The 18824-nt window shown below is 39.0% G+C and overlaps 1 protein-coding gene across 3 annotated transcripts; it reads right to left on the reverse strand.

Moving 5' to 3' along the window:
• Window positions 1–3321: 3321 nt before the first annotated feature.
• g6fl (g6f-like) lies at window positions 3322–18824 on the reverse strand. 3 transcript variants are annotated; one of them, XM_046848567.1, is made up of 12 exons: window positions 18657–18823; window positions 16292–16630; window positions 15747–16013; window positions 11630–11665; window positions 8035–8358; window positions 7099–7353; window positions 5235–5309; window positions 5005–5133; window positions 4156–4229; window positions 4043–4069; window positions 3689–3735; window positions 3322–3507 (listed from the first exon to the last, which is right to left on the reverse strand). In XM_046848567.1, the coding sequence occupies exons 1-12, from the start codon at window positions 18730–18732 to the stop codon at window positions 3468–3470; spliced, it is 1689 nt and encodes a 562-aa protein (XP_046704523.1). In that variant the 5' UTR covers window positions 18733–18823; the 3' UTR covers window positions 3322–3467. The 3 variants fall into 3 exon arrangements, with proteins under 3 accessions (XP_046704523.1, XP_046704524.1, XP_046704525.1); XM_046848568.1 differs by having other exon boundaries at window positions 3672–3735; window positions 18657–18822; XM_046848569.1 differs by lacking the exon at window positions 11630–11665 and having other exon boundaries at window positions 18657–18824.

Raw genomic sequence — 18824 nt, forward strand, 5'->3', positions numbered from 1 at the left:
CATTAATACCAGCCTTACACAACAGACAGTTTGATTCTCCAAACATTCAGCTCAAATGATTTTCCATGCTTCAAGTATAACTTGCAAAAATGCTCTTCGCTTGTTGAAGATTTCTTTCTGACCTTGTGATCCAGTTCATCCCAGAGCAGGTCAATTGGATTTAGGTGTGGTGGCTGGGCAGGTCATTCCATGATAGATAACACTCAAGACTCTAAACAAAACTTACAAACAAATGCTTCAGGCCATTGTCTTGTTGTATGGTGAAGTTTAGCTGTAGTCCAGAAGGAATTGCATGGTGTTGAAGTATGAAATTGTAACCATTTTGTTTTAATATTCCTTTCAACTGGTCTTCCACCTTCCCTCGTCCAAAAAACCTCCAAACTATTAAGCTTCCACCACCATGTTTGACTGTGGGGTTGAGACAGTCTGCTAACTTCTTCTCTCCTGTACCCTGTCTTACATAAGTTCTTCTGTTAGAGGCACACATATCAAATTTGAACTCATCTGTCCACAGAACTTTATGTATGACAATAACTGTGCCTTGTAAACCTCTAGCTAGATTTATCTTTGTGCTACTTCCTGAGTATACTGAGGAGGAGTGTCCCACAGGCCCAATACAATCTTTTGGTATACACACACACACACACACACACACACACACACACACACACACACACACGGCTACTCCAGTGTTAAATTCTATATCTGGGAACTAGATTATATAGATTGTCTATGAATATGTATTTAATTATTCCCAATACTCTATTATCTTCATTCCAAAGCATTATTTTCTTAGGTGAAAGACAGTGTGAGTTTAAGTTAGAGTTTCTATTCAATCAGATTTCAGCCAGGGTTAAAGAAATCTGCCATGAGCCTTCAAAATCAGCAGTGTGGGTGCCATTAGTGTAATCTACATGTTGTTTGAAGCTGTTTTTTTAACCAATAGGATTTCAAGACATGGACTCTACATCTGCACGTATATCCTCCATGTTTACTTCGCACACTGAACGATTTATGTATGCAACATATTTTTTCTCCTCTTCTCGCATCCGCACTACTCAATTTTAATTTTTTACATTTGTAACATGTCTTTTAATGTTGTTGTTTTTTTCACTTACATCCTTGATAATTTATGTCATAGGATTTGCTGGAGGATTCACAGTCTAAGAATTTTATTGTTTGGTGTAACAGATCATGCTGTACTAAATCATTCAGCTCATGACACCTAATACATTAGCTAATATGATCAAATAAATCCTTATAATAAAGTGCTATTGTAGAGTGTTTCCCTACACCCCTAACTGGCCATCAATGCAAAAACTGAACTGGCAGCACCATTGCTTGAAATGCAGCTATTAGGTATGGTACATTGTGTGATCCTATTGTAAGAATTACAGTCTGCCTCTACCCAGATTCCACCCCACGCTATATCAAATTAAGATCCTCCACAAAACGGCTTAAATTTGATAAAAATGTAGTTATGTAGTTTGATGTAGAACTTTAATCTTAATTAGTCTTAATTTAATCAGTCTGAGAGAGGCAGCAAGCCCTCAAGGACCATCTCTAACCAAAAGGTGTCTGAGACTATCTATGATATATATGATTATCTTTCAAACAATATCCTATCCTGACCTGCTGGGGGGCCGGGACCAGCAAAGGTGTAAACAACAGTGACCTCCGGCTCGATCACCCAGCCATGTGTTCCTCTACTCATTTCCTACATTTCCTAATTTACATTTAAAAACTAAACCCTATCTACATTTCAAATGGAAGAACAATGTAAATTATCTGGGCAGAGTTTGCTCTGGGTTCTTTCGGACTATGATGAACCCAAAGTGCTTCATGTATTTTGTCTGCTGATAGAAGGCGCTGAAATGCTGGAATGTAAGATGTAGCTGTAGAGAAGAGCAATAGAACAGCATGATTTGCCACATCTTACTACCATTTGGAGAAATTGTAGTTTAAAAGAATCCGATCATTAAAGTTTCATCATTAGGAAACAATTATATAAACATTTATTCATTTATAAAAAATACACAATTCTCAGGATTTGCCGTGAAGAATGACAGAAAATCTGCTGATCCAATTGTGCAAAGCTGTTGCATCACACCAAACAAGACTCGAGGCTGTAAGTGTTGCCAAAAGAGCTTCCACTAAGTACCGCGTAAAACGTACTTATGTGCACATGATATTTCAGTTTGTTTGTTTTTTTTTAAACATTTACAGACATTTCCAGAATTCTGTTTTCACATTGTCATTATGGGGTACTGAGTGTGGATAGATTAATGAGAAAAAATCAATTAGGCTGCAACATAAAATTGAATATGTATATATAGTATTTTGCTCAAAACACAACATTTGTTACTTGGGACTGTGAAGAGATATGAGTAAAATCCATCAGACCAAAGGTCTTGTGTGTGCCATGACATGTCCTTGCATCCTAGGGGTATACAAACATTTGCATATACTGTACATTTGTGTGAACAATCTCATAGTGGGTGATTATGGGTGGAAATTTTGGTGTGCCAATTCAGTAATCTTCAGTAACCTTGTTATCCTGGTCAGGGTCACATGCACTCATATACACTCATTCACACAGGCATGTACACCTAGGGAGAATTTTAGCACAACCAATCCCCTACCCTCATGCTTTTGGGTAGTGGGAAGAAACTGAAGAACCTGGAGCACAATCCAACAGCTCAGGATGGAATGCAAGACCCAACACCTTGGGTGTTTTCATGAAATTCTGGAGTAAGAACAGGAGCTTTGAGGATGGATTTGGAATGTAGTTAATGTCAACAGTCTGCTACATTGACTCAGGACTACAGTTTGCTTCTGATAATCATCACTGTACCCCACAACATCTGCAATAAATGGACATTCGGTGCAACCCAGATGAGGATGTGTTCCCTCTGGAGTCTGGTTCCTCTCAAGGTTTCTTCCTTATGCCATCTCGGGGAGTTTTTCCTTGCCACAGTCGCCACCGGCTCGCTCATCAGGGACAAACTTACTTATAAAGAACATCTTTATTTTTATCACCACATTATCTGTGTAAAGCTGCTTTGAGACAATGTTCATTGTTAAAACTGCTACACAAATAAAAATGAATTGAATGCAATGAGGTGGCAATGCTACATGACCAGAATCATTACCACCACAGTTGCTCTCGCAGGTATTAAAATACCTTAGTCTCAAAAATATCTTGGGTTCGAATTACTTGTTGGTTATGGTCCGTATTTTGTTTTTTTCTCTGTCAGTATTTATTATCTACATCATGAACCATTAGTATGCTGAGTACAAAAGGGGGAAATGTATACTACGCACCGTACACTAGTGGTCTTTATTATAGTGATGCAGAAGGCAGAACACTGGTAATAAAGTTCAAAAAGCCTGTAATTATGAGATATTGTGTTTTATGTACAGGTCTTCAGGTTACATGAGAGCTCAATCGGCTCCATACTGTAAATTCATCCAAATGCGCTTTCTGAACCACAACACTGGTCGGATCTGCAACGAAACACACACAGACACACACACAAATACACACACCTATTAAGAGAAGCAGCTATGATAGACAGTCACATTCATGTTAATATATACCAGTTGATGGACTGAAAGGTGCAGTAATAGGGACAGCAACAGCACTAGGTCACGTTCTTCGTGCAACTCACCGTCCATCTTCTCTCACCTGTCCAATTCCCTATAAATGTCCGTCTCGCCCGTGAATTTTAGATCCTGCAGTGGTGAAAGAGAGGACAAAGAAGGGGAGGGGACGGTTATAAACGAAGCACGAGAGAGAATCAGATTTATGGTTTGACAGAGGTCTGACCTGATTCATCTGCAAATATATCTAATATGCAACCTGACAGTAAACAGAGGGCAGGCACTAACCCTCTCTCACACACACACACACACACACACACACACACACACACACACACAAACCTATTCAGTAGATCCTACCATCAATCTTACAATATTGGTCTTTGAGACACACACACACACACACACACACACACACATACAAACAGTGATTGCTCACCATATACACAGCATTTGGTGAAGGTGACTGGGGGAAAAAAGTAAAAACAGGGAAGATAAGAATGCGTTCGAGATACCAGATAACAGATGATGAGAACAGATACCAGAAATCACCTGTCTCACATCCTCAGGATTTTCATAGATGTTCTCGACTTCTCCAGAGTAGTGAGACAGAGTGCGCTCCACATCTGCGAACACACACACACACACACACACACACACACACACACACACACACACACACACACACATATATACAAACTGTATATTAGGGATTGTAAGAATTGTCATTTTGTATCGAGCAGCGGATAAAAGTTTGCATTTGTATCGAGATGCATCTTTTTTATTTTTATTTTAAATATATAATTTTTAGTAGATAACAGTAGATACTTATAATTATTAGTATAGAAAAGTATGAGTAGATATTTTGATAATTTGGAAATGGACTAATAACTAATAACCAATATATTATATGTAGATCGATTTCTCCTCGCTAAACTGTTTCTCGAGCGCGTTCTCTCAGCACCGCCGTTGCTGCGTGAATATGACGTATCACAACACTACGGAGAGCGAGGCGTATCCTGAGAGTCACCTAGAATACAGATTAACATTGCAGAGGTAGAGCTGTAACTTCCTGGAGACAGAACAGAAAAACTACTGGTTTTATTCAAACTTTTTTCCAATACAAAACCCCGTTTGTAAAAGCGCCATCTGTTAGAAGTCAGAAGGCAGTAAAGTAAATGAATGATTTGCTGTCTGTCTGAACCAAAGAACTAAAAGTGAACTATCTGTACCATATTTAATTGTGTTGCAATATATTTTATCCATTGCATCGTATATATAAATATATAGACATACATACACACACTACAATTATCTACCTTTTAAATCTCTGTCCATCAGACAGTGTGACCTGATGGCATTCAGAATAATGCATGAGGAAAGATAAACGACAGAACTCACTCTGAGGGAAGGTACAAGGTCCTCGTCTCCATAGCAACACTCCGACAGCAACGGCAATCATGGGTACCAAAAAGAGGAGGAGAGAGAGAGATGGCAGGAGGACGGACGGCTCGGGTGTACTGTTGCCATCTGGAGAAGAACAGAACAGACAGGCAGGAGAGTAGAACAGACAGACAGGTGATGGAGAACGGGTGCAGGTGTCAGAAAGTGTGACGGTGTGTCGTCCTCACCAGTAGGCTGCAGCAAAGAGACGGCAGAGCGGGTGGTTAATTCATCAGGCAGCTTGCTCACACAACAAGGCGTCTCTGTAACAGACACAAAGGGGAAGAAACAGAGCCTTGACTCCATTTATTTCTATTCAAGGAGAGAGGCTATGCATTATCAAATGCAGTCCATAAACCGTCGGAAAAAAAAGAAAAGATGTGGACGGGAAAAAATCCTAAGAATTCAAAGAGAGGGAGGGAGGAGGAGAATGAACGGCATTACGTAATGTTCTTGTGCTGAGCGTATTCAAATTCCCCATGCAGTGATGAGGAAACAGGCCCGAGCCGGATTTGCATATGGTGGCTTAACATGCAAAAAAAAAAGTAGTCTATTGTGTTTCTGTGACAACCAAGGACACTTCTGGTGCCCTGGCAACCGTGGGGTGAAAGCTTCAAATCGAATTGTAGTTCACTACGTTTGAGCAATTTACAGTACATTTACACTGCGGTGCTGTTGAGTTCTTTAATCCGATTGGTCGGAGGATCCTGATTGAATTTTCAAGAACAGCAGCTCTGACAATAGTTCCGGCCTTGGCGTTTATGTACGGATGCACTCGTCCTGATGCGTCATGGTTTTCATGGTAAAGACTTGCACAAAGTCTTGGGACTTGTATGGCGTGAGATATAATCTTCAGTTGTTAGGATGGTGGGATTTCCTGTCTTTGTGTGTTTGTGGTGTTAGATTTCTGAAAGAAGTCTCCAGTCGGTGCTTTGTAACAGCCAAAAGCTGCAGGTTATTTTTTTTCTAAGTATATCACTTTGACATGCTGTTCGTCCTTTCCGTAATATGACAATCGTCATCAGTGTTTGAGGAACTTGTATAGTTGTTATAAGGCAAGTGGTAGCAGGAAGTAAATGATTTGCGGACATTCCCCAAACCAACAATGAATTAGAGCGAGGTATCTCGGAAATCTCTAGGACTGAGAGGTTGTGACAGGGTTAGGTTTTTTTTTAAACTAGGGCGGATAGAACACATAAGGGAGAGAAGGACAGACATTCTTTTATAGGCTTCTCTATGAATGTACTTTAGCAATAGAAATGCTCTCATCCTTGCTTTTGGATCCAATACGTACTGTATTGTGAAGGTTGTGCAATTGAAATCAGTGAAGCCTTACAGCTCTTAATCAGGAGATGACTTATGGAATCTGCGTTATATATCTTAGCGGGTGCGGGATTACAGGCTTTAATACAGTTTTAATAGTCATAGATTGGCTGTAATTAATGTGACAGTCCGCTGAGTAAGTGAATGTAAGGACTGTGGAATGTGACCTTTTTAGTGACCCGTGGAATTCCACTCCCTGATCTGCTGCGCTGCAGGAATAATGATGTGCAAGTCAGAGTGAGGTAGAGAGAGAGAAAGAGAGAGAGAGAGACACACACACGCACACCCCAAAATAACTCGTTATCTTTCACTTTTTTTTTTTTCTCGCGCGCCCTTTAACACATTTAACAGCAGTAATAAAAACTTTCTTGTTCGCATTCCCCCCCCAGTGACCGTGTTCCCTCGTTTCAGCATTGTCCCCTGATCCAGCAGGCTTTCTGAATCCTGCTTCTGACCTCAGCCTGCCCATTTGTGGATACGATTATGCCTGTGGTGACCGTGTCTGGCGATTTTTTCAACCCTAGCTCGAAAAACAAGATTACTGGTAAAGCCTAAAATAAAGAGATTTCTTTTTGAGGCTTTTCCAAGTTTCCTGTGATCTACATAAGTATTTTAGACAAAATAAACGTTTCACACAGGAGGATCTTTGGGGACTGTTTAGGTCATTGACAAGCAAAATTTATGAACGATTCATAGGAGCATTTCAAGATGTGTCTTGAGACGTCTTACCTGCAGTAGGCATTGTGGGAGTGTACCGGTATTCAACTGTTGGGCCGTCTATTAGTATTAGAGTGCAGGCATACTGGCCAGCCGTGTACTGGGTTAATGGGAGGTCGATTGAGATGGAAATCCGACCCAGAACCGCATTTATTGCTAGCTGGCGTTGAGGCTTCCGGACGTGCGTCCATTTCACAGAATCGACCTGAGAACGCTCGGAATACTCACAGGTCAGTTCCACAGAGGATGAAGAGTATGTGCTACTGCCTGAAACACACACACACACACACACACACACACACACACACACACAAACCAGATCAGTAAATGTATAGAGGAGAAAAATGACAGAAAAAGAATGGTTAAGTTGATGCTTATTCATTAGCTAGGTGGATAGCCGAGCAACCAGAGCTGACCGTGACTGATGCACTGTGTCTTCTTCCACTCAAATCAGAATCAATCCTGGCCTAATTGAGCCCACCAGTTTCCACGGTAATGGCAGAGCCGCCAGCGCCGTCAGAAGCGACTGGCAGCAGGTGTAATTACACATAATGAGATCTTTAATGAGGCCTACTAAAAGCCATTATATTAGTGTGTGAGAAACAGAGAGGGGGTCCTTGAAAGGCAAAGACATGACAGTGAGTGAAAAGTAAGGGGAGGAGCAAGAAAGACAGGAAGAGATAGATAGATAGAGAGAGAGAGAGAGAGAGAGAGAGAGAGAGAGAGAGACTGATGAAGGGCATGAAAATGAATGCACACAGAATGATAAGCTGGTGTATTCTGGTCAGAGTGATTGATTTCAGGGACTGTGTATTTTGTGAAAACAAACCCAAGGCCAGCATTGTAATTTGCATGTGCATGTATGAAGTGTGTATGTAAAAGCAGGAGGGCTACACACGTGTGACACTATTACTGCCTTTTTTTTCAACCTAATGTGGATCTACTTACCCTTTAACACAGTCAGCATCGTGAGCTGGGCGAAAACCTGGTCATCAACGAAGACTTCACACTGATAGCGTCCTGCGTCTTTCAGCTCCGGCTTCAGGAGGAAAGAGAAGTTTCCCGAACGCACGCCGTAATGATTGTGCAACTGGAGGTAGTGGTTAGGCTGATCCCCGTAATTTCTCCAGCGGTCAAACTGGAAGATCAGCTGTGGGTTTGAGCGCGGTAAGTCCGGACGCCACCAGTAGAGCAGGACGTAGTCGCCATTGAAGGCGGCACATGGGAGCGTGACGGATGAGCGAGACAGAGCTGCCAGACTGATCAAATGTCCTATTGGGTGAAGAGACAGAAAGAGACAGAGCAGAAATACAGGAGAAAAAAATATTTGCTTCCTCAGAGCAATGCACATTTTCTTGGAGCATACAGTGCCTTGCAAAAGTATTGACCCCCCTTGGCGTTTTTCCTATTTTGTTGCTTTACAACTTGGAATTAAAATTGATTTTTATTTGGATTTCATGTAATGGACATACACAAAATAGTCCAAATTGGTGAAGTGAAATGAAAAAAATAACTTGTTTCAAAAAATGTTTAAAAATAAATAACGGAAAAGTGGTGCGTGAATATGTATTCACCCCCTTTGCTATTAAGCCTCTAAATAAGATCTGGTGCAACCAATTACCTTCAGAAGTCACGTAATCACATAAATAAAGTCCACCTGTGTGCAATCTAAGTGTCACATGATCTCAGTATATATATACACCTGTTCTGAAAGGCCCCAGAGTCTGCAACACCACTAAGCAAGGGTCACCACCAAGCAAGAGGCACCATGAAGACCAAGGAGCTCGCCAAACAGGTCAGGGACAAAGTTGTGGAGAAATACAGATCCCACAGAGCACCATTAAAGCCTTAAAGAATATGGCACCACAACAATCCTGGCAAGAGAGGGCTGCCCACCAAGACTCACGGACCAGGCAAGGAGGGCATTAATCAGAGAGGCAAAAAAGAAACCAAAGATAACCCTGAAGGAGCTGCAAAGTTCCACAGCGGAGATTGGAGTATCTGTCCATAGGACCACTTTAAGCCGTACACTCCACAGAGCTGGGCTTTACGGAAGAGTGGCCAGAAAAAAGCCATTGCTTAAAGAAAAAAATAAGCAAACATGTTTGGTGTTCGCCAAGGCATGTGGGAGACTCCCCAAACATATGGAAGAAGGTACTCTGGTCAGATGAGACTAAAATCGATCTTTTTGCCCATCAAGGAAAACGCTATGTCTGGCGCAAACCCAACACCTCTCATCACCCCGAGAACACCATCCCCACGGTGAAGCATGGTGGTGGCAGCATCATGCTGTGGGGATGTTTTTCATCAGCAGGGACTGGGAAACTGGTCAGAATTGAAGGAATGATGGATGCCGCTAAATACAGGGAAATTCTTGAGGGTAACCTGTTTCAGTCTTCCAGAGATTTGAGACTGGGACGGAGGTTTACCTTCCAGCAGGACAATGACCCTAAGCATACTGCTAAAGCAACACTCGAGTGGTTTAAGGGGAAACATTTAAATGTTTTGGAATGGCCTAGTCAAAGCCCAGACCTCAATCCAATTGAGAATCTGTGGTATGACTTAAAGATTGCTGTACACCAGCGGAACCCATCCAACTTGAAGGAGCTGGAGCAGTTTTGCCTTGAAGAATGGGCAAAAATCCCAGTGGCTAGATGTGCCAAGCTTATAGATACATACCCCAAGAGACTTGCAGCTGTAATTGCTGCAAAAGGTGGCTCTACAAAGTATTGACTTTGGGGGGGGGGTGAATAGTTATGCACGCTCAAGTTTTCTGTTTTTTTTGTCTTATTTCTTGTTTGTTTCACAATAAAAAAATATTTTGCATCTCCAAAGTGGTAGGCATGTTGTGTAAATTAAATGATACAAACCCCCAAAAAATCCATTTTAATTCCAGGTTGTAAGACAACAAAATAGGAAAAACGACAAGGGGGGTCAATACTTTTGCAAGGCACTGTATTTTGTGGCTGATGTGGTGTGATAAATCTCATTGACATCCACTGGGTTTGATCACAATTGTTGATACAGTATTCTTTGATATTTACACTTGATTCTATTCACTATAAGCACAAAATATTGGGACACCTGACTTTTTCAGCCATATGTGGTTCTTTCTTAAAATGATTGAAGCTACTCAGGAATGTTGGAGCAACTTATTTATGTCAGGTCATGACCGGATTCAAGCTCTATTTTCCATCAGACATTGCAGCCTTCAACTCTATCTCCCAATACACACTGATTAGTCACACCTGTTTTCAAATACACACACATCACCGTCACAGTTTAAAAGGACTCTCAGTCATTCAGCTCGTTGCAAAATAATACGTTCAGTTGACTCTGTTCTCTGGTTAACCATGTTTAGATTTCATTCCTTTTTTTTGTTTCTTGGTCACGCTATTGTTTTGCCAGTTTTTGTTGCTTGATAATCGCCTGAACCACATTGGATTTGGCTGCTTGTTTATTATATAAACGTCCCCCCAATCTGCATTTGCATTCGCCATCTTCCTTAGTCCATGACAATTCAGTAAGCTGTTCTGTAAGGATCCTGTCAGGATGTCGAGAATCGACGTTAACGTGGTTCGACAAAACTAACACTTGCTAGTCCTTGCTAGTGGCATTAGCTGTCATCTACAGATGGAGCTATCATAACTCCAGCTAATAAAACACAGTCTGATCTTGTACAGCAAAGCATAGTAAATGTAATAATCTTTTACACATATCATGCACTATGCTGCTTTGACTGTTTTTTTTGTCTCCAGTTTGGACAAAGAAATTGCATCTAAACCCCACAAAACCTCTTCAGAAATCTACAGCGTTCTTTAAAACACCTCATTTACAGTAGCTGTTCGTCGTACGAACGGATAAAAATCCCAGTACAATCCCAATGGGGATTTCCTCTAAAGAAAATATCAAGGGCAAGTCGGTACAAGAGGGGCGTGTTTAAAAAACAGGCACGGAAGCGAAAGAACTGAATATCAGCATTAGTGACAGCTATAGATTGATAGCAACGAGGCAACAATATGGTCTGGTTTGATTCACAATCATTTACGGAGCGGCTAGTCAATTTTAGAGTCGTTGTGCAGACAGTTATGTGAATGGACCCTTGTGAACAAGAGCAATGAAAGCAGAAAAGAGAGGAAGAAGCTTAAGAATGGGGAGGAAGTTTCCTCAGAAGCATGTGAACCGAATCTAAACATGTGTTCTGACGCACTGTGCTCTAAAGTGTGTGTGTGTGTGTGTGTGTGTGTGTGTGTGTGTGGCTTACTGCCTACTATCTCTACTTAAACACAAAATAAGAGTAAGGTATGAAATATGGCCTTCTGCATTCTGATATAGAAGAGGAGCCAGTTGGGATTCAGCCAGTGAGGGAGTGTAGTGGAGCATGTAGCATGATGTTTGCTTGATGATGTAGAATGTTTGGATTAGTAGAAAGTGGTTTCAGGCGGAACCAGATGGTGTGAGACTGATGAGATGGCAGCGTGTGTAAGACCGCGAGCTGATCGGTGTCGAGCACGGCTGAGACAATGGAGGCACAAAGTCTTACCATATGTAATATTTGGGAAAATTGCCGCTTGCTTCTCTGTGATAAGAAAAAGAAGAGAAAAAGACAAAGTGTTTTCGAAGAGTTTCAGAACTGTAGTTATCACATTGCCTTTTGTGCAGCTGTATTCCTTAATATAGGTTTTTATATAAAAAATTTTAATCTGCTTAAAAAAAATAAGTGCTGAAACCTGCCACAGTCTTAATGATCTACAATAATCTATAGTCTAAACTAAGAATAAAATATGATAAGGGCTGTTATACTGACAGAAAATGATCAGCGATAGAATTGTGTGACGCTGTTACCGAACCAACGTTGATTATTTTCCTAGAACAGTGTGTGTTTTATTCCCTTTACCCCACAGCAATTTGCCTTTTTACACATCGTTCTATTATGTATTAAAGAACAGGTCATACACAAGATATCTATTAATACTCACAGTCCGAACATAGTTAAAGATATCACTTTAAAACATTTATAAACATTACCAGTCTCCTGATGTTAGATAGCCAATGCTAAAAGATACACTATTTGCCCAAAAGTATTGGGACAACTGACTTTCCCAGCCATATGTAGTTCTTCCCCTTGCTGTTGACACAAAACTGGAGGTACACAATTGCATGGGATGTCCCTGGGTGCGGTTCCATTAAATAGTCAATTGAATATTATTTGTATAGCACTGTTAACATTGGATGTTGTGTCAAAGCAGCATAACAGATATAAATAGATTAGGAATATAGATTTTATCTTATATTTCTAGTCCCTAGAAGTTAATCTCTAATAAGCGAGCCAGTGGCGCCATTGGCAAGGAAAAACTCCCTGAGATGGTAGGAGGAAAAAACCTTGAGAAGAACCAGACACAAAACAGAGCCCATACTCAAGGTGACGCCAAATGTCGGTTCATTATATTTCTATCATTGTTATAATCTGTTCACTGATAGACACTTGAAGGCAAAACCGCTCATGGCATTTGTTAGTCCTGAACTATTGCAGCAAACTGTTGTTAAAAGATTAATTACAGTCCAAATCCATCTTCATGGTTCTTGAGTTTAACCTTCCACAGTAACCTCATTGATCTTTAGTTTGTTCGTGTGGAACCATTCTCATTGCAGTGAGTGGTTTCCAATTGAAGAGAACTCTATCCAGAGGAAGGGCATAATGAATCAAAGATAGTTCTATGAACATATGGTTTACATGAGTTTTGGAGTGGAAGATCTTAAGTGGCCTGCTATAGAGCTCTGACCTAATCCCTATGCAAAACCTTGCCACCCTACATCAGTACCTGACATTACTAACACCCTTGTGCCTGAAGAAGCACAAATCTCCACAAACACATTCTAGTGGAACATCTTCCCAGAAAAGTGGAGGTTATTATGACAGCAAATGGGGACTAAATGTGAAATGGAATGTACAAAAAGCACAAACAAATCTTCTGGTCAGGTGTCCACCAACTTTTGCCTATAGATTAGCTTGTCAAATGAAGTTATAGCTTTATGAAGCACTGAGAATGAAGACACCTTACAAAGAAATGCTTAAGATCTCCCAATGTATGTTATAACCTTTGTGTCTTTTGTTACAACTTTCATAACGTTACAAAAAAATATATTTCATGTGCATTTACCATTGTGAATGATTTGTTACTATAGAAACCGAAATAAGCATGTTGACCTACCACAAATGAAAATTCATAAGAGCTGTAAAATGCAGGCAAATTCAACGTGCTAATATACAACAGTACATGGACAAAAGTTTGTGCTGACCTTATATTCGTATGTGCGTTTAGTCTCCATTTGCTGTTATATGGTGCTCCACTCTTCTGGGAAGATGTTCCACTGGATTGTGTAGTGTGCTTGTGGAGATTTTGCAGGGTGTTTGTACATTCAGGTACTGATGTAGGTGAAGAGGCCTGGGTGCAGTCAGCATTCCAATTCATTCCAAAGGTGTTTAAAAGAGTTGAGGTCAGAGCTCCATAGCAGGCCGTGCAAGATCTTACACTCCAGCCCATGCAAACCAAATGTTAATGGAGCTGACTTTGTGCAAAGGTGCATTGTCATGATTTGGGTCTCCTTTCATGCTACAAAATGCAATTGTGTACCTACAACTTTGATAACAGTTTGGGGAAGAACCACATATGGCTGGAGTTGTCAGGTGTCCCATTCCTTTTGTCTGTATAATGTATTTCACATTTACTTCATTAACTTCACCAGATGTTATAAGAAAAGTAATTTGTTTGGTTTATACAGTATATTATTATCAAAAAATTGTTTGGTTGTGTAATCAATTATTGAATGCAGAAAACATTTTTGAACGCTGTTTATACATCATACATGAGAACGAGGATCTGGGTAGTTTGAGGAAATGTTATTGTTTGCTTATTCGCTGCATGTTCAATCATGTTTACTGTTAATGCCATTAGTAGTTTCCAGTAGCTTAATAATAGAATTTCCATAAGCAGGGGATCACTGATCAGATTCCAGTAAGCCTTATAACCTTGTAGCATAAATGAGCTGTTTATATTTGTATTACAAATCAGAATGCACTTAATAAATCGTTGTAACAAAAAGCGTGTCTGTTTTTCCAGCGTCTGAATTCAGTCACTGCCACCGTGCCGTAATCTCTTGTTTGCTCCGATTTTAACATTCTACTGAATCCTATATTACTTGTCAGCTGGAGAAACTTTATATAAGCTTCTGATATTTACACAAGTGACTTCAGGTTAAAATGGAAGATCAGTCTAAATGGAAAAAATAATTCCTGCAAAGCTTATAATCTTAAAACTTGAGCCCAGTCTTATAAAATATTTTCTATCCAGCGGCCACGACAGTGACACCATTTTTTCTCAGATGAGGCATGACTTCAGCGAAAACATCATTACTCATTTTCACACCCGCAAACGGCTTATTAGGTGCTTTTTTTTTTAACTTTGTTAATTCATGGACTTAATGTGTCAGCCAATCACGTTTCAGCAATGCAAGATATCGTGTAAAAAGAGGTCAGTTTAGTTTTTAGTTTTTTAGTTTCATGTTTACATCTCAGGAAATTGGTTGTTGGCACCAGATGGGCTGGTTCAAATTTTTTTGTTTCGTTTTTGGAAATTTAATTCACTCTGAATGGTGCGCAAAACAAAAAACACCCAGAAAGCAGGGTTTGGGTAGAAATGCCTTGAGAAAGTTAGAGGAAAAGACCAGTGAGAGTTAACAGAAAGGCAAGATTTCTCAAAAGAACACTATGGTGAGCACAAAAGCATCTTATAATGTCCAATGTCAAACCACGAGGCAGATAAAATTAGCAAAATTTGCATTAAATATAAACGAAAGTGAAAGGGTAGAGTTGCGGTTGCTAATAATAAACATGTTTTGGTCATGCCCTAAGCTTGTTCATTTCTGGCAATTAATGTTTGGTTTTATTTTAAATCAAATCAAATGTATTTGTCAAATACACATACATACTTTTTTAAATACTTTTTTTATATTTCAGAAGTTCTGTATTTATCTATTAATCATTCTCCTATTTTTGCAATAGTTGGTTATGTAAACAGAACTCTTTTTAGATAATAATAATAATAAAAATATATAATAATATTAATAATAATAATAATAATAATAATAATAATAATAATAATACAATTAATATCTTTTTCGACTTTAATATACAGGTGTCATATATTGCGTTATTCACTCGTCTAATATTTAAATTCAAAATGAAATGTGCTTTGTTCTTCTTTTTTTTTTTTTTTTTTTTTATGAAATTGTTGTCATATTATGTAAAAAAAAAAAAGAGAAATACCACAAAGCAGAAACTCCAACCACAAAAGATCACATCAGTTTTTCAATATTCTTAGTCAAGAAAAGGATCTGAGGTTACAGTAAGTACCGTTTCACTGCGTTTGGAAACTCCGAAAAAGGAGCATGGCGGTTTGTGTGGGAAAATTCCCAGCATTCGTTTGTTGATTTGTGAAATGGTCAAAAGCAACAACCATGCCACGATCAACATCGCTGAGATTACATTGTAAATATCTGATGTAACCCTGACCTGAAGCGGTGGACCTGAATCTGCACGACTTCATGCATTATATATGATCTAAACTGAGCAGTGTGTTCAGGTGAATGAGATTTCTCACCATTCACCGTCAACCTGAGTGTGTAGCTGTAGACAGGGTTCCTGCCTCGTCCGTCCACAGTGATGTTGCAGGTGTACGTGCCGCTGTCTTTTTTGGTGACAAGGGGCAGTTTGGTGATCAGGGTGCCTGGCGAGGACACGATGGTAAATAACGGAGAACCGGTGTGTGAGACCCATGTCCCACCCACTACGGCGTAGGAGGGAGAGACTTCAGCTTTTAGCCTCGCTGTATTACGAAAGTAGATGACAGGAGCTGGGGCTAAGGTCACTGAAACACACACACACACACACACAAATATGAACACACCCAGATACTGTTAATTGTCTGTAATAAATGATTCCTGACCATTAAGCCAATTACTATTTTTTAAGTAATTCATATTTAATGAAGTAAAGAACACATTCTGTTTACTGCTGTGTCCCCTGATGTTCTCAGATTATCTGTCAGCATGTACTAGCAAAATAGACGGTCTGGAGACATGGGAGAAGAAAAACAATCCACCAATGCATGCATGATAAAAATAAAGACTAAGAAGACTACTCAACATTTAATAACAGCCAGAAGAACAATTTTTTCTTTGATCTTCTTGTCATCCTTCTCTAGCAGGCAATTGTAGAGTCCTCCGCTTTCCATCGTAGCAGTAAACTGCAAAGAGATGGAATTGTGGTTCGATATCAGCAGAGTCCTGCCTGCTTGACGGTATGTTTGCTTGCTGTTCACACTTTCTTTGATGACGTTCACTGAAAACAGCATCGTCCATAGTTTCTCCAAAGCTGGCATCACCAACCATTCGACCTGCCTTAGGGTTACAAAGGGTTCCTCAGGGCAGAGCAGGGTGACGGCTGCACCATCTTCCACCACGATAACGTCACTCCAAGCATTAACTTAAAAAAAAAAAACCACACCGAAAAACATACACTTTAAGGCATTTGTATGAACAACAATGGAAGTTTGGTGATATTTGAGTGAGTTCTGTTCTATTCTATAGGCGTTCTATGGAAATTAATTTCCCATAACTTGGCAAAAGACTCCCAGAGTTTGAGCGTCTTTCATCTTCCCTTAAATCATTTCAAGATTATGTTTTATATGTTTAATTAAATCATTTTAAATAATGGAGGCCTGGTGGGTTTCACGAGCACATTTCTGAAGAAGCTATTTTACTACTAAGAGAGGTGGGGGGAGCTTTGGAGGGAGGTTGGTGCCACAGAAGACTGGAATGAAAAATGGATGGCGTGCGAATCCCCCAAGCATCCAAGCATCAGCCTTTCTTTCTTTTTCTAAAATGACTTTAATATCTTACTGCCTGCCATCCTGACTTTCCACATCAGCACTGAAACCCTTACAAAACACAGCATGACTCTTGAGCTTCAGCTTGCATATGAGCAGGATTTCTTGCTTATCTGCTATGCAGGGTGTCAAACGAATACCATTTCAGTCAACTTCAGTCAATTTGAAACACTGAAAGAGTAAGGTCCATACAGAGTCTGAGTGCTAAAGAAAACAATCAGATGTTATGACGTGCTTTTAACTACCAAATATGGCTTCTGTGCGCTACTGGGTTTTATCAGATGACGCAGCAGAGGCCTGTGAGAGTTTTGCCTAAGGGGTTTCTTGGAATTTGGAGATTAAGAAATGTCTCTGTGTGGAAGTTTCGTGTGACAGTTTGCCGGGCAGCCAAAAATGAAAAATACATGTGGGTCGTTAAAACATTCATCATTTTTATGTTTTTTTCTTCCTTTATATTTCTTGTAGTCTGGCTCTCTGGCTACTTTCACTGCTGTCACTGAACAGATGTGTGAAAACCCTGATGCAATACACCACGAATGGACCTGCATTTACTGTGGAAATGTGATGGAATTATGCAAAGGAAAAGCATTGTTATAATAATTGTTCTAAAATTTGCACTTTGTTCAAGAAATTCAGGACATTTCCACATCCTTTTTAATCCTTTACTGGCTTTCAAAATACCTGTTACAAACCTCAAATGACACAAGACTTTTCTTTTTGTTAAATTGTTTAAAAGATTCATACAGGATAAAATGTCCCATTTGCATATTATTTAAGATTTAGACATTTGTTAATTTAGCTAGTTAAGTTTCAACTTTTTAAATATTAGATAGTTTAGTTTTATATATTTTTAATATTAGCTAGTAAAGTTTGGACTTTTGTTATACTAGCTAGTTTAGGTTTAGATATTTGTTAAATTATCTAGTTAATTTTTGGACTTTTATTAGATTAGCTAGTTTATTTTTATATATTTATAATATTAGCTAGTTAAGTTTTGGACATTTGTTAATTTAGCTAGTTAAGTTTAAACTTTTTTATATTAGCTAGTTTAGTTTTAGATATTTATAATATTATCTTGTTAAGTTTTGGACTTTTGTTACATTAGCTAGTTTAGTTGTAGATATTTATAATATTAGCTAGTAAATTTTTGGACTTTTGTTATATTAGCTAGTTTGGTTGTAGATATTTATAATATTAGCTAGTTAAGTTTTGGACTTTTGTTATATTAGCTAGTTACGTTCTAGATATTAAAAATATTAGCTAGGTATGTTTTAGACTTTTAATAAAGAAACTACGCTAAGGCTAAATAAATATATAGTATATACTTATAGTATACAGTGTAAGTCTATATACTATATTTATGTATTGTTTTGTTTTATTGTTTAATATTCTTAAAGTATATAGTATATAATTTAATATTAAAACAATATTGTCAATGTAATTACTTATGTTTATTTTATTTATTTATTTTATTACATTTATTTCTTAATTTATACGAAAGTTATAAACGATATAAAAGGTTTTCATTGACAGCACCGGGTTCAGAACTTGTTCTGATAAGGATTGACACAAACTAAACCAAACTGTACTTTTTTTTTTTGTGAATTGAACAGCATAACTTACCTCTTTGTGCTGCAGATGGAAGGATGAAACATACACCAATGCATGTGAGAGTAAAAAGAAGAGAATAAGAACTCATATTGTTGTTTTCAGCAATGCTCCCTAGAAGATGTACAGCAGGAACTGGACATCATGTAGGAAGTACAATGTGTCTGTATATCTGTATATGTA

Source organism: Silurus meridionalis, chromosome 4, assembly GCF_014805685.1.
Source record: "Silurus meridionalis isolate SWU-2019-XX chromosome 4, ASM1480568v1, whole genome shotgun sequence".
Lineage (NCBI taxonomy): Eukaryota > Metazoa > Chordata > Actinopteri > Siluriformes > Siluridae > Silurus > Silurus meridionalis.